Source organism: Rana temporaria, chromosome 12 (assembly GCF_905171775.1).
Source record: "Rana temporaria chromosome 12, aRanTem1.1, whole genome shotgun sequence".
Lineage (NCBI taxonomy): Eukaryota > Metazoa > Chordata > Amphibia > Anura > Ranidae > Rana > Rana temporaria.
Window position 1 is genome coordinate 177,710 of NC_053500.1, and position 19,465 is coordinate 197,174.

At 53.1% G+C, this 19,465-nt stretch overlaps 1 protein-coding gene across 2 annotated transcripts in view; it reads right to left on the reverse strand.

Annotated features, from left to right (window-relative positions):
* LOC120919482 (WD repeat-containing protein on Y chromosome-like) overlaps nucleotides 1-16,769 on the reverse strand; it is a 48,396-nt gene extending 31,627 nt beyond the window's left edge. For both annotated transcript variants that reach the window (XM_040331666.1, XM_040331664.1), the window contains exon 1: nucleotides 16,466-16,769. In XM_040331666.1, the coding sequence (XP_040187600.1) occupies nucleotides 16,466-16,566 (101 nt within the window). In that variant the 5' untranslated portion in view covers nucleotides 16,567-16,769. The remainder of the gene's footprint in view (nucleotides 1-16,465) is intronic.
* Between the last annotated feature and the right edge of the window lie 2,696 nt (nucleotides 16,770-19,465).

A 19,465-nucleotide genomic window follows, 5' to 3' on the forward strand; every position in this document is an offset into this window, starting at 1 on the left:
AAAGTGTTTGAGGACCCGGGTCCTGCCCCAGGGGAGTGTTTGGGGACCCGGGTCCTGCCCCAGGGAAGTGTTTGGAGACCCGGGTCCTGCCCCAGGGAAGTGTTTGGGGACCCGGGTCCTGCCCCAGGGGAGTGTATGGGGACCCAGGTCCTGCCCCAGGGAAGTGTTTGGAGACCCGGGTCCTGCCCCAGGGGAGTGTTTGGAGACCCGGGTCCTGCCACAGGGGGAGTGTTTGGGGACCCGGATCCTGCCCCAGGGGGAGTGTTTGGGGACTCGGGTCCTGCCCCAGGGGAGTGTTTGGGGACCCCGGGTCCTGCCCCAGGGGAGTGTTTGGGGACCCGGGTCCTGCCCCAGGGGAGTGTTTGGGGACCCGGGTCCTGCCCCAGGGAAGTGTTTGGAGACCCGGGTCCTGCCCCAGGGAAGTGTTTGGGGACCCGGGTCCTGCCCCAGGGGAGTGTATGGGGACCCAGGTCCTGCCCCAGGGAAGTGTTTGGAGACCCGGGTCCTGCCCCAGGGGAGTGTTTGGAGACCCGGCTCCTGCCACAGGGGGAGTGTTTGGGGACCCGGATCCTGCCCCAGGGGAGTGTTTGGGGACCCGGGTCCTGCCCCAGGGGAGTGTTTGGGGACCCCGGGTCCTGCCCCAGGGGGAGTGTTTGGGGACCCGGGTCCTGCCCCAGGGGGAGTGTTTGGGGACCCGGGTCCTGCCCCAGGGGAGTGTTTGGGGACCCGGGTCCTGCCCCAGGGGAGTGTTTGGGGACCCGGGTCCTGCCCCAGGGGAGTGTTTGGGGACCCGGGTCCTGCCCCAGGGGAGTGTTTGGGGACCCGGGTCCTGCCCCAGGGAAGTGTTTGGAGAGCCGGGTCCTGCCACAGGGGAGTGTTTGGGGACCCGGGTCCTGCCCCAGGGGAGTTTTTGGGGACCCGGGTCCTGCCCCAGGGGGAGTTTTTGGGGACCCGGGTCCTGCCCCAGGGGAGTGTTTGGGGACCCGGGTCCTGCCCCAGGTAAGTGTTTGGGGACCCGGGTCCTGCCCCAGGTAAGTGTTTGGGGACCCGGGTCCTGCCCCAGGGGAGTGTTTGAGGGACCCTGGTCCTGCCCCAGGGAAGTGTTTGGGGACCCGGGTCCTGCCCCAGGGGAGTGTATGGGGACCCTGGTCCTGCCCCCAGGGGACATGTATCAATGCAAAAAAAAAAAAAAAAAGATTTGAAAATGGCAGTTTTTTTCGGGAGCCGTGATTTTAATAATGTAACAATAAAAGCAAAATATTCCTTTAAATTTCGTACCTGGGGGTGTCTATAGTGTGCCTGTAAAGTAGCGCAGGTTTCCCAGTGCATCAGAGGGGGGCGGGGTCACCCGTACACGTCACTGGGTAACCCCTGGCGATTCCCCTTGTGTCTCTGGCCCCGCCCCCAGCTATATAAGAGGCATCATTCGTCGGGTGCCTCCGGTGGATCGTGTGCGTCGTATCCTCGCTGGAGATCGAGAATGGATTACATCGCTGTCCCAAGCCGTCTGCTGACATTTTTAACATTTTGACACTTCCTTTGTGTAATGATAGAGGTACAATGTACCCCTTACCAATTCACATGGGGGGGGGGGGCCGGATCTGGGAGTCCACTTTGTTAAAGGGGGCTTCCAGATTCCGATAAGCCCCACGTCTGCAGACCCCCACAACCACCGGGCAAGGGTTGTGTGGATGAGGCCCTTGTCCTCCCCATGTTGAGTGCATGTGGCCTGGTGCGGTTCAGGAGGGGGGGGCGTTCTCTCGTCCCCCCTCTTTTCCTGCGGCCTACGAGGTTGCGTGCTCGGATAAGGGTCTGGTATGGATTTTGGGGGGACCCCACACCATTTTTTTTCAATGACTTATCTGTATTGCCCGACAATTCATTACAGCCGCGAGTGATTTTAAATGGCATTTTGTGCAGGGACAGTTCTAAACACGGGAAAGATGCGCTACTTTACAGACATACTATAGACCAGGGTTTCTTAACTCCAGTCCTCAAGGTGCCCCAACAGGTCATGTTTTCAGGATTTCCATTATTTTGCACAGGTGATTTAACCACTTGACAACTGGGCACTTAAACACCCTTAATAACCAGACCAATTTTCAGCTTTCGGTGCTCTCACATTTTGAATGACAATAACTCAGTCATACAACACTGTAACCAAATGAAATTTTTGTCCTTTTTTTCCCACAAATAGAGCTTTCTTTTGGTGGTATTTGATCACCTCTGCGGTTTTTATTTTTTCCGCTAATAATGAAAAAAGAACGAAAATTTTGTAAAAAAATGATTTTTTTTTCATTTCTATTATAAAATTTTGCAAAAAATGAATTTCTTCATAAATTTGGCCTAAAATGTATACTGCTACATATCTTTGGTTAAAAAAAAAAAAATTGGGTTATTATTTAGTCTGGGTGAAAGTTATAGGGTCTACAAGCTATGGTACCAATTACTGAAAATTGATCAATTTGATCACATCTGAAGTACTGACGGCCTTTCTCATTTCTTGAGACCCTAACATGCCAGAAAAGTACAAATACCCCCCAAATGACCCCTTTTTGGAAAGAAGACATTCCAAGGTATTTAGAAAGAGGCATGGTGAGTTTTTTGAAGTTGTAATTTTTTCCCACAATTCTTTGCAAAATCAAGGTTTTTTTTATTTTTATTTTTTTTCCACAAAAGTTTCATATTAGCAGGTTATTTCTCGCACACAGCATATGCATACCACAAAATACACCCCAAAACACATTCTGCTATTCCTCCCGAGTATGGCGATACCACATGTGTGAGACTTTTACACAGCGTGGCCACATAGAGAGGCCCAACATGCAGGGAGCACCATCACATGTGTGAGACTTTTACACAGCGTGGCCACATACAGAGGCCCAACATGCAGGGAGCACCATCAGGCGTTCTGGAACACCCAGACCAGTTCTGACATTCCTCTCCTACATGTAAAAATCATCATTTATTTGATAGAAAATTACATAGAACCCCAAAACATTATATATGCTTTTTTAGCAAAGACCCTAGAGAATACAATGGCGGTCGTTGCAACTTTTTATCGCGCATGGTATTTGCACAGCAATTTTTCGAACGCATTTTTTTGGGAAATAAAACAGTTTTGTGCTTTTTAAAAAAAAAAACATTAAAGTTAGCCCAATGTTTTTGCATAATATGAAAGATGAAGTTACGCCGAGTAAATAGATACCCAACATGTCACCCTTCAATATTGCACACGCTTGTGGAATGGCGCCAAACTTCGCTACTTAAAAATCCCCATAGGTGACGTTTTAAATGTTTTTACTGGTTACATGTTTTTAGTTACAGAGGAGGTCTGGGGCCAAAATGATTGCTCTCGCTCTAACGTTCGCAGCGATACCCCACATGTGTGGTTTGAACACCGTTTTCATATGTGGGCGGGACTTACGTGCACATTCGCTTCTGTATACGCACGCGGGAACAGGGGCGCTTTAAATATTTATTTTTTATTTTTATTGTTCATTTTACTTTATTTATTTTAGTTTGACACGTTTTTCCCCAAAAATAAATGTTTTGATCACTTTTATTCCAATTACAAGGAATGGAAACATCCCTTGTAATAGGAATATAGCATGACAGGTCCTCTTTACAGTGAGATGTGGGGTCAATAAGACCCCACATCTCACCTCTAGGCTGGGAAGCCTGAAAAAAAACAAAAAAAAAAAAAAACAATCCTGGCTTCGATCGCAGCGGTGAGTCAGAAGAAGCACCGGAGGGCGAAGGGAGTGGGGACGTCCCTTTTTGCCTCCCGTAAGAACGATCAAGAGGCAGAACAGCCGCCATGATCGTTCTTATGGTGTAGAGAATCGCTGGCTGAAAAAAATGATATCTGAATGATGTCTGTAGCTGCACCCATCATTTAGATATCCCTGCACAAAGTCAAGGACCTCATATGACGTGGGCGGGAAGTGGTTAAAACACATTTTTTTCCCCCAGAGTATTTTCTGGGTATTGCAGAGTATTGGTGTTGGGGTATTGCAGAGTATTGGTGCGGGGGTATTGCAAAGTATTGGTGCGGGGGTATTGCAAAGTATTGGCCGGGGTATTGCAAAGTATTGGCCGGGGTATTGCAAAGTATTGGTGCGGGGGTATTGCAGAGTATTGTGTGGGGGGTATTGCAGAGTATTGTGTGGGGGGTATTGCAGAGTATGGTACGGAGGGTATTGCAGAGTATGGTGCGGAGGGTATTGCAGAGTATTGGTGCGGGGGTATTGCAGAGTATTGTGTGGGGGGTATTGCAGAGTATTGTGTGGGGGGTATTGCAGAGTATTGTGTGGGGGGTATTGCAGAGTATGGTGCGGAGGGTATTGCAGAGTATTGGTGCGGGGGTATTGCAGAGTATTGGTGCGGGGGTATTGCAGAGTATTGGTGCGGGGGTATTGCAGAGTATTGTGTGGGGGGTATTGCAGAGTATTGTGTGGGGGGTATTGCAGAGTATGGTGCGGAGGGTAATGCAGAGTATGGTGCGGAGGGTAATGCAGAGTATGGTGCGGAGGGTATTGCAGAGTATTGGTGCGGGGGTATTGCAGAGTATTGGTGCGGGGGTATTGCAGAGTATTGTGTGGGGGGTATTGCAGAGTATTGTGTGGGGGGTATTGCAGAGTATTGTGTGGGGGGTATTGCAGAGTATGGTGCGGAGGGTATTGCAGAGTATTGGTGCGGGGGTATTGCAGAGTATTGGTGCGGGGGTATTGCAGAGTATTGGTGCGGGGGTATTGCAGAGTATTGTGTGGGGGGTATTGCAGAGTATTGTGTGGGGGGTATTGCAGAGTATGGTGCGGAGGGTAATGCAGAGTATGGTGCGGAGGGTAATGCAGAGTATGGTGCGGAGGGTATTGCAGAGTATTGGTGCGGGGGTATTGCAGAGTATTGGTGCGGGGGTATTGCAGAGTATTGCGCGGGGTTTTTGCAGAGTATTGCGCGGGGTTTTTGCAGAGTATTGCGCGGGGTTTTTGCAGAGTATTGCGCGGGGTTTTTGCAGAGTATTGCGCGGGGTTTTTGCAGAGTATTGCGCGGGGTTTTTGCAGAGTATTGCAGATTATTGCGCAGGGGGTATTGCAGAGTAATTGCGCAGGGAAGGCAGAGCATTGCAGAGTATTGCACAGGGAAGGCAGAGTATTGCAGGGGTTAATGCAGGGATGGCTGAGCAGGGATGGATGGATCTGTGACTGCAATAGTCACAGATCCATCCCACACTGCTGCTGCCATCCGCGCTCTCCTCTCACACTGTACCGATCGGTACAGCGAGAGGAGGGAGGAACCGGTTTGTTTACCTGTGATCGCGCCGTCATTGGACGGCGCGATCACATGGTAAAAGACCGCGGTTGTCGGTCAATTACCAAGATCTGTGTAGCGCCGGGTCTCATAGACCCGGCGCGCACAGAATTTTCAGTGTGCGCGCCCGAGGCGGCGCGCATTACTGCTTCTGGTGGGCGCCGTTAAATAACGGCGACCCCCAGTTAAGCAACCACCTTGCCGCCGTTATATGACGGCGGCTGGTGGTTAAGTGGTTAATCAGTTTCACTTCCTTGTAATTACCACAGCTATTTCATCGGTGGGAAATCCTGAAAACATGACCTGTTGGGGCGCCTTGAGGACTGGAGTTGAGAAACACTGCTATAGACACCCCCAAGTACGAAATTTAAAGGAATTTTTCACTTTTATTTTTTCACTTTAAGAATTATTAAAATCACTGCTCCCGAAAAAACTGTAGTTTTTAAAACTTTTTTTTGCATTGATACATGTCCCCTGGGGCAGGACCCGGGTCCCCAAACACTCCCCTGGGGCAGGACCCGGGTCCCCAAACACTCCCCCTGGGGCAGGACCCGGGTCCCCAAACACTCCCCTGGGGCAGGACCCGGGTCCCCAAACACTCCCCTGGGGCAGGACCCGGGTCCCCAAACACTCCCCCTGGGGCAGGACCCGGGTCCCCAAACACTCCCCTGTAGTGTTGGGGCACAGAAGGGAGTGGTGTGACACAGTAGCGGTCACCCTTTTGCCCTCCTCCTGCCTGGTCACCTCTCTACCCCCTCCTGCCTGGTCAGCCCTCTGCCCTCTTCCTGCCTGGTCACTCCTCCGCCCCCCTCCTGCCTGCTCACCCCTCCGCCCCCCTCCTGCCTGCTCACCCCTCCGTTCTCCTCCTGCCTGCTCATCGATCTGCCCTCCTCCTGCCTGCTCACCCCTCTGCCCCCTTCCTGCCTGCTCACCCCTCCGCCCTCCTCCTGCAGGCTCACCCATCTGCCCTCCTCCTGCCTGCTCACCCCTCCGTCCTCCTCCTGCCTGCTCATCGATCTGCCCTCCTCCTGCCTGCTCACCCCTCTGCCCCCTTCCTGCCTGCTCACCCCTCTGCCCCCCTCCTGCCTGCTCACCCATCTGCCCTCCGTCCTCCTCCTGCCTGCTCATCGATCTGCCCTCCTCCTGTCTGCTCACCCATCTGCCCTCCTGCCTGCTCACCCATCTGCCCTCCTCCTGCCTGCTCACCCCTCTGCTCCACCTCCTGCCTGCTCACCCCTCTGCCCCCCCCTGCCTGCTCACCCCTCTGCCCCCCTCCTGCCTGGTGTCAGGAACGTTACTTACCGAGGCCGAGATGCTGAGGGCGGCTCACCTTTGCGACCCTGTGCAGACCACTCCCTGGAGTTAGAACAGAGGAGGGACGGCACAAGGAGGCACCTGTGCCGGGAACTGGTAGGCAGACTTGGTGCAGCTGACGAAAACAGGGCAGGTGCAGAGGACTGGAGACAGTCGTTGATCAGGCAGGAACAGGCAGGTAAGTCCAGAAGGGATCAACAGGAAACAAAGGCAAATCCGGGTCACAGGCCGTGGGTCAGGAGTTGGAGAGATCAGAGGAAGTCCGTGAGAGCAAGCCAAGGTCAAGGGGCAGGAGACAACAGCAAATCCGATAAGCAGGCAGGGGTCAAGTGTAGGAGATGGCAGAGGTTTCCAAGGTTCTCTCACAGGGTAAAGCTGACAACGAACCAGCAATTAGCAAAGGGGAAGGGGCTGGCTTAAATAGGCCGCACTGGCCACTGATTGGTCCACAGAAGTACAGGTTTCAGAACCAGACTCCAATGGACAGCACACAGAATAGAACTGAGCAGTGGCTCAGAGACAAAAGAGCTGGACCTTCAATGGAGAGATCCTGGGTTCGATTCCACCCAGGACCAACTAGGGAAAGAGACCGTGAAAGGTCTGTGCCCTGACAGTGCCCCCCCCCCCTAGGGGCGGACTCCGGACGCCCAAACTGTCCATTAGTTCCGGATGCTCCTGATGGAAGCAGGGAGCATGTAGATCTTTACTTTTTCTTTTTGGGCTTAGTTGATCCTGAAGTTTTGGTAGGGGGTGCCCTCCTCGCTTGTAAAGCTCGTTCAAATATCTCCAGATCCCGTTTACAAACCATGGTACCATTTGAGGCATATGTACAGTCTGGAGGGATAACTTCACTTGGGGAGATATGATCTGGAATTTCAACTGGGGACACAGGAACTGAAGACACAGGAACTGGAAACACAGGAACCGAAGACACTGGAACTGGGGACACAGGAACCGAAGACACTGGAACTGGGGACACAGGAACTGAAGACACTGGAACTGGGGACACTGGAACCGAAGACACAGGAACCGAAGACACTGGAACTGGGGACACAGGAACCGAAGACACTGGAACTGGGGACACAGGAACCGAAGACACTGGAACTGGGGACACAGGAACCGAAGACACTGGAACTGGGGACACAGGAACCGAAGACACTGGAACTGGGGACACAGGAACCGAAGACACTGGAACTGGGGACACAGGAACCGAAGACACTGGAACTGGGGACACAGGAACCGAAGACACTGGAACTGGGGACACAGGAACCGAAGACACTGGAACTGGGGACACAGGAACCGAAGACACTGGAACTGGGGACACAGGAACCGAAGACACTGGAACTGGGGACACAGGAACCGAAGACACTGGAACTGGGGACACAGGAACCGAAGACACTGGAACTGGGGACACAGGAACCGAAGACACTGGACCTGGGGACACAGGAACCGAAGACACTGGAACTGGGGACACAGGAACCGAAGACACTGGAACTGGGGACACAGGAACCGAAGACACTGGAACTGGGGACACAGGAACCGAAGACACTGGAACTGGGGACACAGGAACCGAAGACACTGGAACTGGGGACACAGGAACCGAAGACACTGGAACTGGGGACACAGGAACCGAAGACACTGGAACTGGGGACACAGGAACCGAAGACACTGGAACTGGGGACACCGGAGAGGTAGGTACAGATTCTGAGGCATAGAAAAAACTCCCAATAGTACCCAGCTGAAGAAGCTTTGGCCGAGGTGGGCGGGTTGGGCAGAGCGATATAAGGTGCCCGCTAGCACCACAATAAAAGCAAAGTCCATAGCCTCTCCTCCGCTCTCTTTCTACCTCAGATAGGCTGGACCGAATGGCCCCGATCTGCATGGGTTCTTCCTCCTCCAAGATAGGCGTGTGTGCATCCACAGAAATGTCAAGACCTTGTGATGGGGAAACTTCCAGGCTGGGCACATACGGAGTCTCATAATTTGGCACACACTGGGCTGGCTGGAGGTCATAACCGTACTGGGGCTTCCTATCCTTGGGTACCCGTAGGCCTCGTGAACTAAGAGCAGACCTGGGAGTGCTGGTCCTCTTGGAAGCAGGAATATATGAGTCCAGAGCAGACATGAACGTCTCCCAGCTGTCCAAGACTGGACTTTTTTCCTGCAGCAGCAGGTGAGCCCACGATTTGACCTGCCCTGTTAGCAAGTTGACGGAGGCTCTAACCTTAATATAGTCCGTGGCATAGGTCCTAGGTTTAAGGGTGAACAATAGCTCACAGTCGGTTTTAAAGCACAAGAAGGATGCACGGCTACCAACAAATTTTTCTGGCATGACAACAAAAGGTTCATAACATGCTGGTTCCGGGGCTGGGCGTGTTGTCCCTTTAAATTTTTGGACTTCTTGTTGAAGTTCCTGAATGGTATGGTTCAGGCTGGAGACTTGCAGAGCCAAGGAAGTGAGCATTTTGAACAAGTCTGCGGACTCCATGTTATCGGTCAGTCCATTATGTAAGGGCTTACTTTCTTGGAGTCTTTGAACGGCATTCGTCAAAACAGACACCTGTTGACACAGGTTTTCAAGGGGTGAGCATGCCCTGTCGGCCTCAGACATAATGGCTGGTTCGTAATGTCAGGAACGTTACTTACCGAGGCCGAGATGCTGAGGGCGGCTCACCTTTGCGACCCTGTGCAGACCACTCCCTGGAGTTAGAACAGAGGAGGGACGGCACAAGGAGGCACCTGTGCCGGGAACTGGTAGGCAGACTTGGTGCAGCTGACGAAAACAGGGCAGGTGCCGAGGACTGGAGACAGTCGTTGATCAGGCAGGAACAGGCAGGTAAGTCCAGAAGGGATCAACAGGAAACAAAGGCAAATCCGGGTCACAGGCCGTGGGTCAGGAGTTGGAGAGATCAGAGGAAGTCCGTGAGAGCAAGCCAAGGTCAAGGGGCAGGAGACAACAGCAAATCTGATAAGCAGGCAGGGGTCAAGTGTAGGAGATGGCAGAGAATCGTCAAGGTCCAATCCGGGTCAAGCAGGTCTGGGTATACAGGTTTCCAAGGTTCTCTCACAGGGTAAAGCTGACAACGAACCAGCAATTAGCAAAGGGGAAGGGGCTGGCTTAAATAGGCCGCACTGGCCACTGATTGGTCCACAGAAGTACAGGTTTCAGAACCAGGCTCCAATGGACAGCACACAGAATAGAACTGAGCAGTGGCTCAGAGACAAAAGAGCTGGACCTTCAATGGAGAGATCCTGGGTTCGATTCCACCCAGGACCAACTAGGGAAAGAGACCGTGAAAGGTCTGTGCCCTGACACTGGTCACCCCTCTGCTCTCCTCCTGCCTGCTCACCCCTCTGCCCCCCTCCTGCCTGCTCACCCCTCTGCCCTCCTCCTGCAGGCTCAACCATCTGCCCTCCTTCTGCCTGCTCACCCCTCTGCTCCCCCTCCTGCCTTATCACCCCTCTGCCCCCCTCTGCCCTCCTCCTGCCTGCTCACCCATCTGCCCTCCTCCTGCCTGCTCACCCCTGTGCTCCCCCTCCTGCCTGGTCACCCCTCTGCTCCCCTCCTGCCTGATCACCCCTCTGCCCCCCTCCTACCTGGTCACCCCTCTGCCCCCCTCCTCCCCAGGTCAGTAAATACCTCCCTCCTCTCACAAGTCAGTAAATACCTCCCTCCCCTCCTCTCACAGGTCAGTAAATACCCCTCCTCCAGTCAGGAGATTACCGTGTGATGGAGCCGGGCACTTCCTCCTCATGGATCCGGAGATCTCTCCTCTCACAAGTCAGTAAATACCTCCCTCCCCTCCTCTCACAAGTCAGGAAATACCCTCCTCCAGTCAATAGATTACTGTGTGATGGAGCCGGGCACTTCCTCCTCATAGATCCGGAGATCTCTCCTCTCACAGGTCAGTAAATACCTCCCTCCCCTCCTCTCACAAGTCAGTAAATACCTCCCTCCCCTCCTCTCACAAGTCAGTAAATACCCCTCCTCCAGTCAATAGATTACCGTGTGATGGAGCTGGGCACTTCCTCCTCATAGATCCGGAGATCTCTCCTCTCACAGGTCGGCACAGATGGGTCAGTTCTGGAGAACTTGATGTTCATCCTGACCTGTCTGGTGTGGACTGACTTGTATCCCGGGTGGTGTGGACTGACTTGTATCCCGGGTGGTGTGGACTGACTTGTATCCCGGGTGGTGTGGACTGACTTGTATCCCGGGTGGTGTGGACTGACTTGTATCCCGGGTGGTGTGGACTGACTTGTATCCCGGGTGGGTTCCGGCTGGTCAGTCTTCAGGACAGGTCTCACCTTCATTGGTGAATAAATAACCGACTGGATGATCGAGTCAGGATGATCGGCTCAGTGACCAGGAAAACCAAATCTCTCTCCTAGAAACCCCTCACCCCACCGAACACGAGCAACAGAGGACAACGTGTGACTATATACTGTATATAGGGGGATAGATATATACAGAAGACAATATTAGGTAGATTCTCGTACGGCGGCTTAACTTTGTGCGGGCGTATGTTATTTACGTTACGCCGCCGCAAGTTAGAGAGGCAAGTGCTGTATTCACAAAGCACTTGCTCCGTAAGTTGCGGCGGCGTAGCGTAAATTGGCCGGCGTAAGCCCGCCTAATTCAAACGTGGAAGAGGTGAGTGTGTTTTATGGAAATTATTCGTGACCTCACGTAAATGACACTTCGAACGAACGGCGCATGCGCCGTCCGTGGTGGTATCACAGTGCGCATGCTCCAAATCACGTCGCAAAAAGTCAATGCTTTCGACTTGAACGTAACGGGGACCTCAGACTACGGAGACGGAAGGGGACCTCAGACTACGGAGACGGAAGGGGACCTCCCACTACGGAGAGGGAAGGGGACCTCAGACTACGGAGACGGAAGGGGACCTCAGACTACGGAGACGGAAGGGGACCTCAGACTACGGAGACCTCACACTACGGAGACGGAAGGCGACCTCAGACTACGGAGACGGAAGGGGACCTCAGACTACGGAGACGGAAGGCGACCTCAGACTACGGAGACGGAAGGGGACCTCAGACTACGGAGACGGAAGGGGACCTCAGACTACGGAGACGGAAGGGGACCTCCCACTACGGAGAGGGAAGGGGACCTCAGACTACGGAGACGGAAGGGGACCTCCCACTACGGAGAGGGAAGGGGACCTCACACTACGGAGACGGAAGGGGACCTCAGACTATGGAGACGAAATGGGACCTCAGACTACGGAGACGGAAGGGGACCTCACACTACGGAGACGGAAGGGGACCTCAGACTACGGAGACGAAATGGGACCTCAGACTACGGAGACGAAATGGGACCTCAGACTACGGAGACGGAAGGGGACCTCAGACTACGGAGACGGAAGGGGACCTCAGACTACGGAGACGGAAGGGGACCTCAGACTACGGAGACAAAATGGGACCTCAGACTACGGAGACGGAAGGGGACCTCACACTACGGAGACGGAAGGGGACCTCACACTACGGAGACGGAAGGGGACCTCAGACTACGGAGACGGAAGGGGACCTCAGACTACGGAGACGGAAGGGGACCTCAGACTACGGAGACGGAAGGGGACCTCAGACTACGGAGACGGAAGGGGACCTCAGACTACGGAGACGGAAGGCGACCTCAGACTACGGAGACGGAAGGGGACCTCAGACTACGGAGACGGAAGGGGACCTCAGACTACGGAGACGGAAGGGGACCTCAGACTACGGAGACGGAAGGGGACCTCAGACTACGGAGACGGAAGGGGACCTCAGACTACGGAGACGGAAGGCGACCTCAGACTACGGAGACGGAAGGGGACCTCACACTACGGAGACGGAAGGGGACCTCACACTACGGAGACGGAAGGGGACCTCAGACTACGGAGACAAAATGGGACCTCAGACTACGGAGACGGAAGGGGACCTCACACTACGGAGACGGAAGGGGACCTCACACTACGGAGACGGAAGGGGACCTCAGACTACGGAGACAAAATGGGACCTCAGACTACGGAGACGGAAGGGGACCTCAGACTACGGAGACGGAAGGCGACCTCAGACTACGGAGACGGAAGGGGACCTCAGACTACGGAGACGGAAGGGGACCTCACACTACGGAGACGGAAGGGGACCTCAGACTACGGAGACAAAATGGGACCTCAGACTACGGAGACGGAAGGGGACCTCACACTACGGAGACGGAAGGGGACCTCACACTAAGGAGACAGAAGGGGACCTCAGACTACGGAGACGGAAGGGGACCTCAGACTACGGAGACGGAAGGGGACCTCACACTACGGAGACGGAAGGGGACCTCAGACTACGGAGACGGAAGGGGACCTCAGACTACGGAGACGGAAGGGGACCTCAGAATACAGCGATGGAAGCGTACCTCAGACTACGGAGATAGAAGCGTACCTCAGAATACAGCGATGGAAGCGTACCTCAGAATACAGCGATGGAAGCGTACCTCAGAATACAGCGATAGAAGCGTACCTCAGAATACAGCGATGGAAGCGTACCTCAGAATACAGCGATGGAAGCGTACCTCAGAATACAGCGATGGAAGCGTACCTCAGAATACAGCGATAGAAGCATACCTCAGAATACGGTGATAGAAGCGTACCTCAGAATACGGTGATAGTAGTGTACCTCAGAATACAGGGATAGAAGCGTACCTCAGAATACGGTGATGGAAGCGTACCTCAGAATACGGTGATGGAAGCGTACCTCAGAATACGGTGATGGAAGCGTACCTCAGAAAACGGTGATAGAAGCGTACCTCAGAATACGGTGATAGAAGCGTACCTCAGAATACAGTGATGGAAGCGTACCTCAGAATACAGCGATGGAAGCGTACCTCAGAATACAGCGATGGAAGCGTACCTCAGAATACAGCGATAGAAGTGTACCTCAGAATACAGCAATGGAAGCGTACCTCAGAATACGGTGATAGAAGCGTACCTCAGAATACAGCGATGGAAGCGTACCTCAGAATACGGTGATAGAAGCGTACCTCAGAATACAGCGATGGAAGCGTACCTCAGAATACGGTGATAGAAGCGTACCTCAGAATACAGCGATGGAAGCGTACCTCAGAATACAGCAATGGAAGCGTACCTCAGAATACAGCGATGGAAGCGTACCTCAGAATAAAGGGATAGAAGCGTACCTCAGAATACAGCGATGGAAGCGTACCTCAGAATACGGTGATAGAAGCGTACCTCAGAATACAGCAATGGAAGCGTACCTCAGAATACAGCGATAGAAGCGTACCTCAGAATACAGCGATGGAAGCGTACCTCAGAATACAGCGATGGAAGCGTACCTCAGAATACAGCGATGGAAGCGTACCTCAGAATACAGCGATAGAAGCGTACCTCAGAATACAGCAATGGAAGCGTACCTCAGAATACGGTGATAGAAGCGTACCTCAGAATACAGCAATGGAAGCGTACCTCAGAATACAGCGATAGAAGCGTACCTCAGAATACAGCGATGGAAGCGTACCTCAGAATACAGCGATGGAAGCGTACCTCAGAATACAGCGATGGAAGCGTACCTCAGAATACAGTGATAGAAGCGTACCTCAGAATACAGCAATGGAAGCGTACCTCAGAATACAGCGATGGAAGCGTACCTCAGAATACGGTGATAGAAGCGTACCTCAGAATACAGCGATGGAAGCGTACCTCAGAATACGGTGATAGAAGCGTACCTCAGAATACAGGGATAGAAGCGTACCTCAGAATACAGCAATGGAAGCGTACCTCAGAATACAGCAATGGAAGCGTACCTCAGAATACAGTGATAGAAGCGTACCTCAGAATACAGCGATGGAAGCGTACCTCAGAATACAGCGATGGAAGCGTACCTCAGAATACGGTGATAGAAGCGTACCTCAGAATACAGCGATGGAAGCCTACCTCAGAATACAGCGATGGAAGCGTACCTCAGAATACGGTGATAGAAGCGTACCTCAGAATACAGCGATAGAAGCGTACCTCAGAATACAGCGATGGAAGCGTACCTCAGAATACAGCGATGGAAGCGTACCTCAGAATACAGCGATGGAAGCGTACCTCAGAATACAGCGATGGAAGCGTACCTCAGAATACAGCGATAGAAGCGTACCTCAGAATACAGCAATGGAAGCGTACCTCAGAATATAGCGATGGAAGCGTACCTCAGAATACAGCGATGGAAGCGTACCTCAGAATACAGCGATAGAAGCGTACCTCAGAATACAGCGATGGAAGCGTACCTCAGAATACAGGGATAAAAGCGTACCTCAGAATACAGTGATAGAAGCGTACCTCAGAATACAGCAATGGAAGCGTACCTCAGAATACAGCGATGGAAGCGTACCTCAGAATACGGTGATGGAAGCGTACCTCAGAATACAGCGATGGAAGCGTACCTCAGAATACGGTGATAGAAGCGTACCTCAGAATACAGGGATAGAAGCGTACCTCAGAATACAGCAATGGAAGCGTACCTCAGAATACAGCAATGGAAGCTTACCTCAGAGTACAGCAATGGAAGCGTACCTCAGAATACAGCGATGGAAGCGTACCTCAGAATACGGTGATAGAAGCGTACCTCAGAATACAGTGATAGAAGCGTACCTCAGAATACAGCGATGGAAGCGTACCTCAGAATACAGGGATAGAAGCGTACCTCAGAATACAGCGATGGAAGCGTACCTCAGAATACGGTGATGGAAGCGTACCTCAGAATACAGTGATAGAAGCGTACCTCAGAATACAGCGATGGAAGCGTACCTCAGAATACAGCGATGGAAGCGTACCTCAGAATACGGTGATGGAAGCGTACCTCAGAATACAGTGATAGAAGCGTACCTCAGAATACAGCGATGGAAGCGTACCTCAGAATACAGCGATGGAAGCGTACCTCAGAATACGGTGATAGAAGCGTACCTCAGAATACAGCGATGGAAGCATACCTCAGAATACAGCGATGGAAGCGTACCTCAGAATACAGTGATAGAAGCGTACCTCAGAATACAGCGATAGAAGCGTACCTCAGAATACAGTGATAGAAGCGTACCTCAGAATACGGTGATAGAAGCGTACCTCAGAATACAGCGATGGAAGCATACCTCAGAATACAGTGATAGAAGCATACCTCAGAATACAGCGATGGAAGCGTACCTCAGAATACGGTGATAGAAGCGTACCTCAGAATACGGTGATAGAAGCTTACCTCAGAATACAGCGATGGAAGCGTACCTCAGAATACGGTGATAGAAGCGTACCTCAGAATACGGTGATAGAAGCGTACCTCAGAATACGGTGATAGAAGCGTACCTCAGAATACGGTGATAGAAGCGTACCTCAGAATACGGTGATAGAAGCGTACCTCAGAATACGGTGATAGAAGCGTACCTCAGAATACGGTGATAGAAGCGTACCTCAGAATACGGTGATAGAAGCATACCTCAGAATACAGCGATGGAAGCGTACCTCAGAATACGGTGATAGAAGCGTACCTCAGAATACAGCGATGGAAGCGTACCTCAGAATACGGTGATAGAAGCATACCTCAGAATACAGCGATGGAAGCATACCTCAGAATACGGTGATAGAAGCGTACCTCAGAATACGGTGATAGAAGCTTACCTCAGAATACAGCGATGGAAGCGTACCTCAGAATACGGTGATGGAAGCGTACCTCAGAATACGGTGATGGAAGCGTACCTCAGAATACGGTGATATAAGCATACCTCAGAGTACAGCAATGGAAGCGTACCTCAGAGTACAGCAATGGAAGCTTACCTCAGAATACAGCAATGGAAGCTTACCTGAGAACATTCTCCTCGTCATTGAAGCTTCCATGTTGACTGTCTGATTTCTGGACTCCCTGTAAGAAGAGAGACAGTTTTATATCCCTCATATCACACATCACAGACTTCCACAACCCTCCTCATCTCCATCAATGGAAACAATGGGACATTGGGTAAGAGATTGCTGTCAGCAGTCCTTGGGTTTAGAAAGGGGCACAATGTATGAGGGGACATCTGAAGCCAAGTTCTGCTATGGTTCCCAGACGGGACTACCTGCACCTTGTGCTGAATAAGGAGTGAAGAGGAATTTCCCTATTGCAGCAGGAGAAGTGAGACACAAAGACAGGGTCAGACCAGGGTTGCTCCTTACCTTTCTCTTCAGGAAGGTCTCTAGCTCCTGCAGGAGAGAAGCAGACAGCAGCTGTCTCTGTAGAGCGAGCGCTCTCTTCTGTAATAAGGGCGGCAGAGGCATGCTGAACGTCTACGAGAGGAGAGAAAACTTACTTCAGGTCGGAGCCGAAACCCTCTTCAGATGGACCGTATTCACCAAGGTGTCTCATTTCCAGGAATATGCACAAAGTGCTTCTGCCAGACGTCTTAGTTCCAAGGGGTGGTAAAACATGGCTGAATTACCTGCTTTTTACCAACCTTTGGTTACATATGCGAACAAGCCCTAAGTCAGTAGCAGGCCAGGTTTTCAAAACTATCAAAGCTGTGCTGCAATCCTGGACATCTATAGAACATGGCCTGCTATTAGTGATCACAGCTGTGCTGCTTCCTGGACATCTATAGAACATGGCCTGCTATTAGTGATCACAGCTGTGCTGCTTGCTGGACATCTATAGAACATGGCCTGCTATTAGTGATCACAGCTGTGCTGCTTGCTGGACATCTATAGAACATGGCCTGCTATTGGTGATCACAGCTGTGCTGCTTCCTGGACATCTATAGACCATGGCCTGCTATTAGTGATCACAGCTGTGCTGCTTCCTGGACATCCATAGAACATGGCCTGCTAAAATGATAGTAATGCAGAGAGCCCCTCTCCCCTCTCATACCTGGTGGCCCGGTCCGGAACGTTATGACTCCAGGTAGCCATCTCCACAACAAGCCTTTGTGTTCAGCTGCTGACATGGAACAGGCGCTCCCTCTCCTCCATCTGTCATTGTGACACCTCAAGAAATCTATTAACCCCTCACCCACCTCTACAACCTCCATGACAACCACCGACACCAGTCCTGGAAGTGTCCCATCGTGCCGGTCCCCTCCTTCCTCAGGTCATTATTGTAGATCAGAACATGAACGCTGCTCTTCATCTTTACATGAATGGTTCTCCTTTACTGTGTCCTACACCAGGAATCGGTAGGAGATCCATCCAGTGTCCGCTCTCTCACCTCGCTCCTAGAACAGTCCTGGCCGAGGGCGGTAGAAGCTCCATCCAGTGTCCGCTCTCTCACCTCGCTCCTAGAACAGTCCTGGCCGAGGGCGGTAGGTGCTCCATCCAGTGTCCGCTCTCTCACCTCGCTCCTAGAACAGTCCTGGCCGAGGGTGGTAGAAGCTCCATCCAGTGTCCGCTCTCTCACCTCACTCCTAGAACAGTCCTGGCCGAGGGCGGTAGGAGATCCGTCCAGTGTCCGCTCTCTCACCTCGCTCCTAGAACAGTTCTGGCCGAGGGTGGTAGAAGCTCCATCCAGTGTCCGCTCTCTCACCTCGCTCCTAGAACAGTCCTGGCCGAGGGCGGTAGGAGATCCGTCCAGTGTCCGCTCTCTCACCTCGCTCCTAGAACAGTCCTGGCCGAGGGCGGTAGGTGCTCCATCCAGTGTCCGCTCTCTCACCTCGCTCCTAGAACAGTCCTGGCCGAGGGCGGTAGGTGCTCCATCCAGTGTCCGCTCTCTCACCTCGCTCCTAGAACAGTCCTGGCCGAGGGCGGTAGGAGATCCATCCAGTGTCCGCTCTCTCACCTCGCTCCTAGAACAGTCCTGGCCGAGGGTAGTAGGAGATCCATCCAGTGTCCGCTCTCTCACCTCGCTCCTAGAACAGTCCTTGCCGAGGGCGGTAGGAGAGCCGTCCAGTGTCCGCTCTCTCACCTCGCTCCTAGAACAGTCCTGGCCGAGGGCGGTAGGAGATCCGTCCAGTGTCCGCTCTCTCACCTCGCTCCTAGAACAGTCCTGGCCGAGGGCGGTAGGAGATCCTTCCAGTGTCCGCTCTCTCACCTCGCTCCTAGAACAGTCCTGGCCGAGGGCGGTAGGTGCTCCATCCAGTGTCCGCTCTCTCACCTCGCTCCTAGAACAGTCCTGGCCGAGGGCGGTAGAAGCTCCATCCAGTGTCCGCTCTCTCACCTCGCTCCTAGAACAGTCCTGGCCGAGGGCGGTAGGTGCTCCATCCAGTGTCCGCTCTCTCACCTCGCTCCTAGAACAGTCCTGGCCGAGGGTAGTAGGAGATCCATCCAGTGTCCGCTCTCTCACCTTGCTCCTAGAACAGTCCTGGCCGAGGGCAGTAGGAGAGCCGTCCAGTGTCCGCTCTCTCACCTCGCTCCTAGAACAGTCCTGGCCGAGGGCGGTAGGAGATCCGTCCAGTGTCCGCTCTCTCACCTCGCTCCTAGAACAGTCCTGGCCGAGGGCGGTAGGAGATCCGTCCAGTGTCCGCTCTCTCACCTCGCTCCTAGAACAGTCCTGGCCGAGGGCGGTAGGTGCTCCATCCAGTGTCCGCTCTCTCACCTCGCTCCTAGAACAGTCCTGGCCGAGGGCGGTAGAAGCTCCATCCAGTGTCCGCTCTCTCACCTCGCTCCTAGAACAGTCCTGGCCGAGGGCGGTAGGTGCTCCATCCAGTGTCCGCTCTCTCACCTCGCTCCTAGAACAGTCCTGGCCGAGGGTGGTAGGAGATCCGTCCAGTGTCCGCTCTCTCACCTCGCTCCTAGAACAGTCCTGGCCGAGGGCGGTAGGAGATCTATCCAGTGTCCGCTCTCTCACCTCGCTCCTAGAACAGTCCTGGCCGAGGGCGGTAGGAGATCCGTCCAGT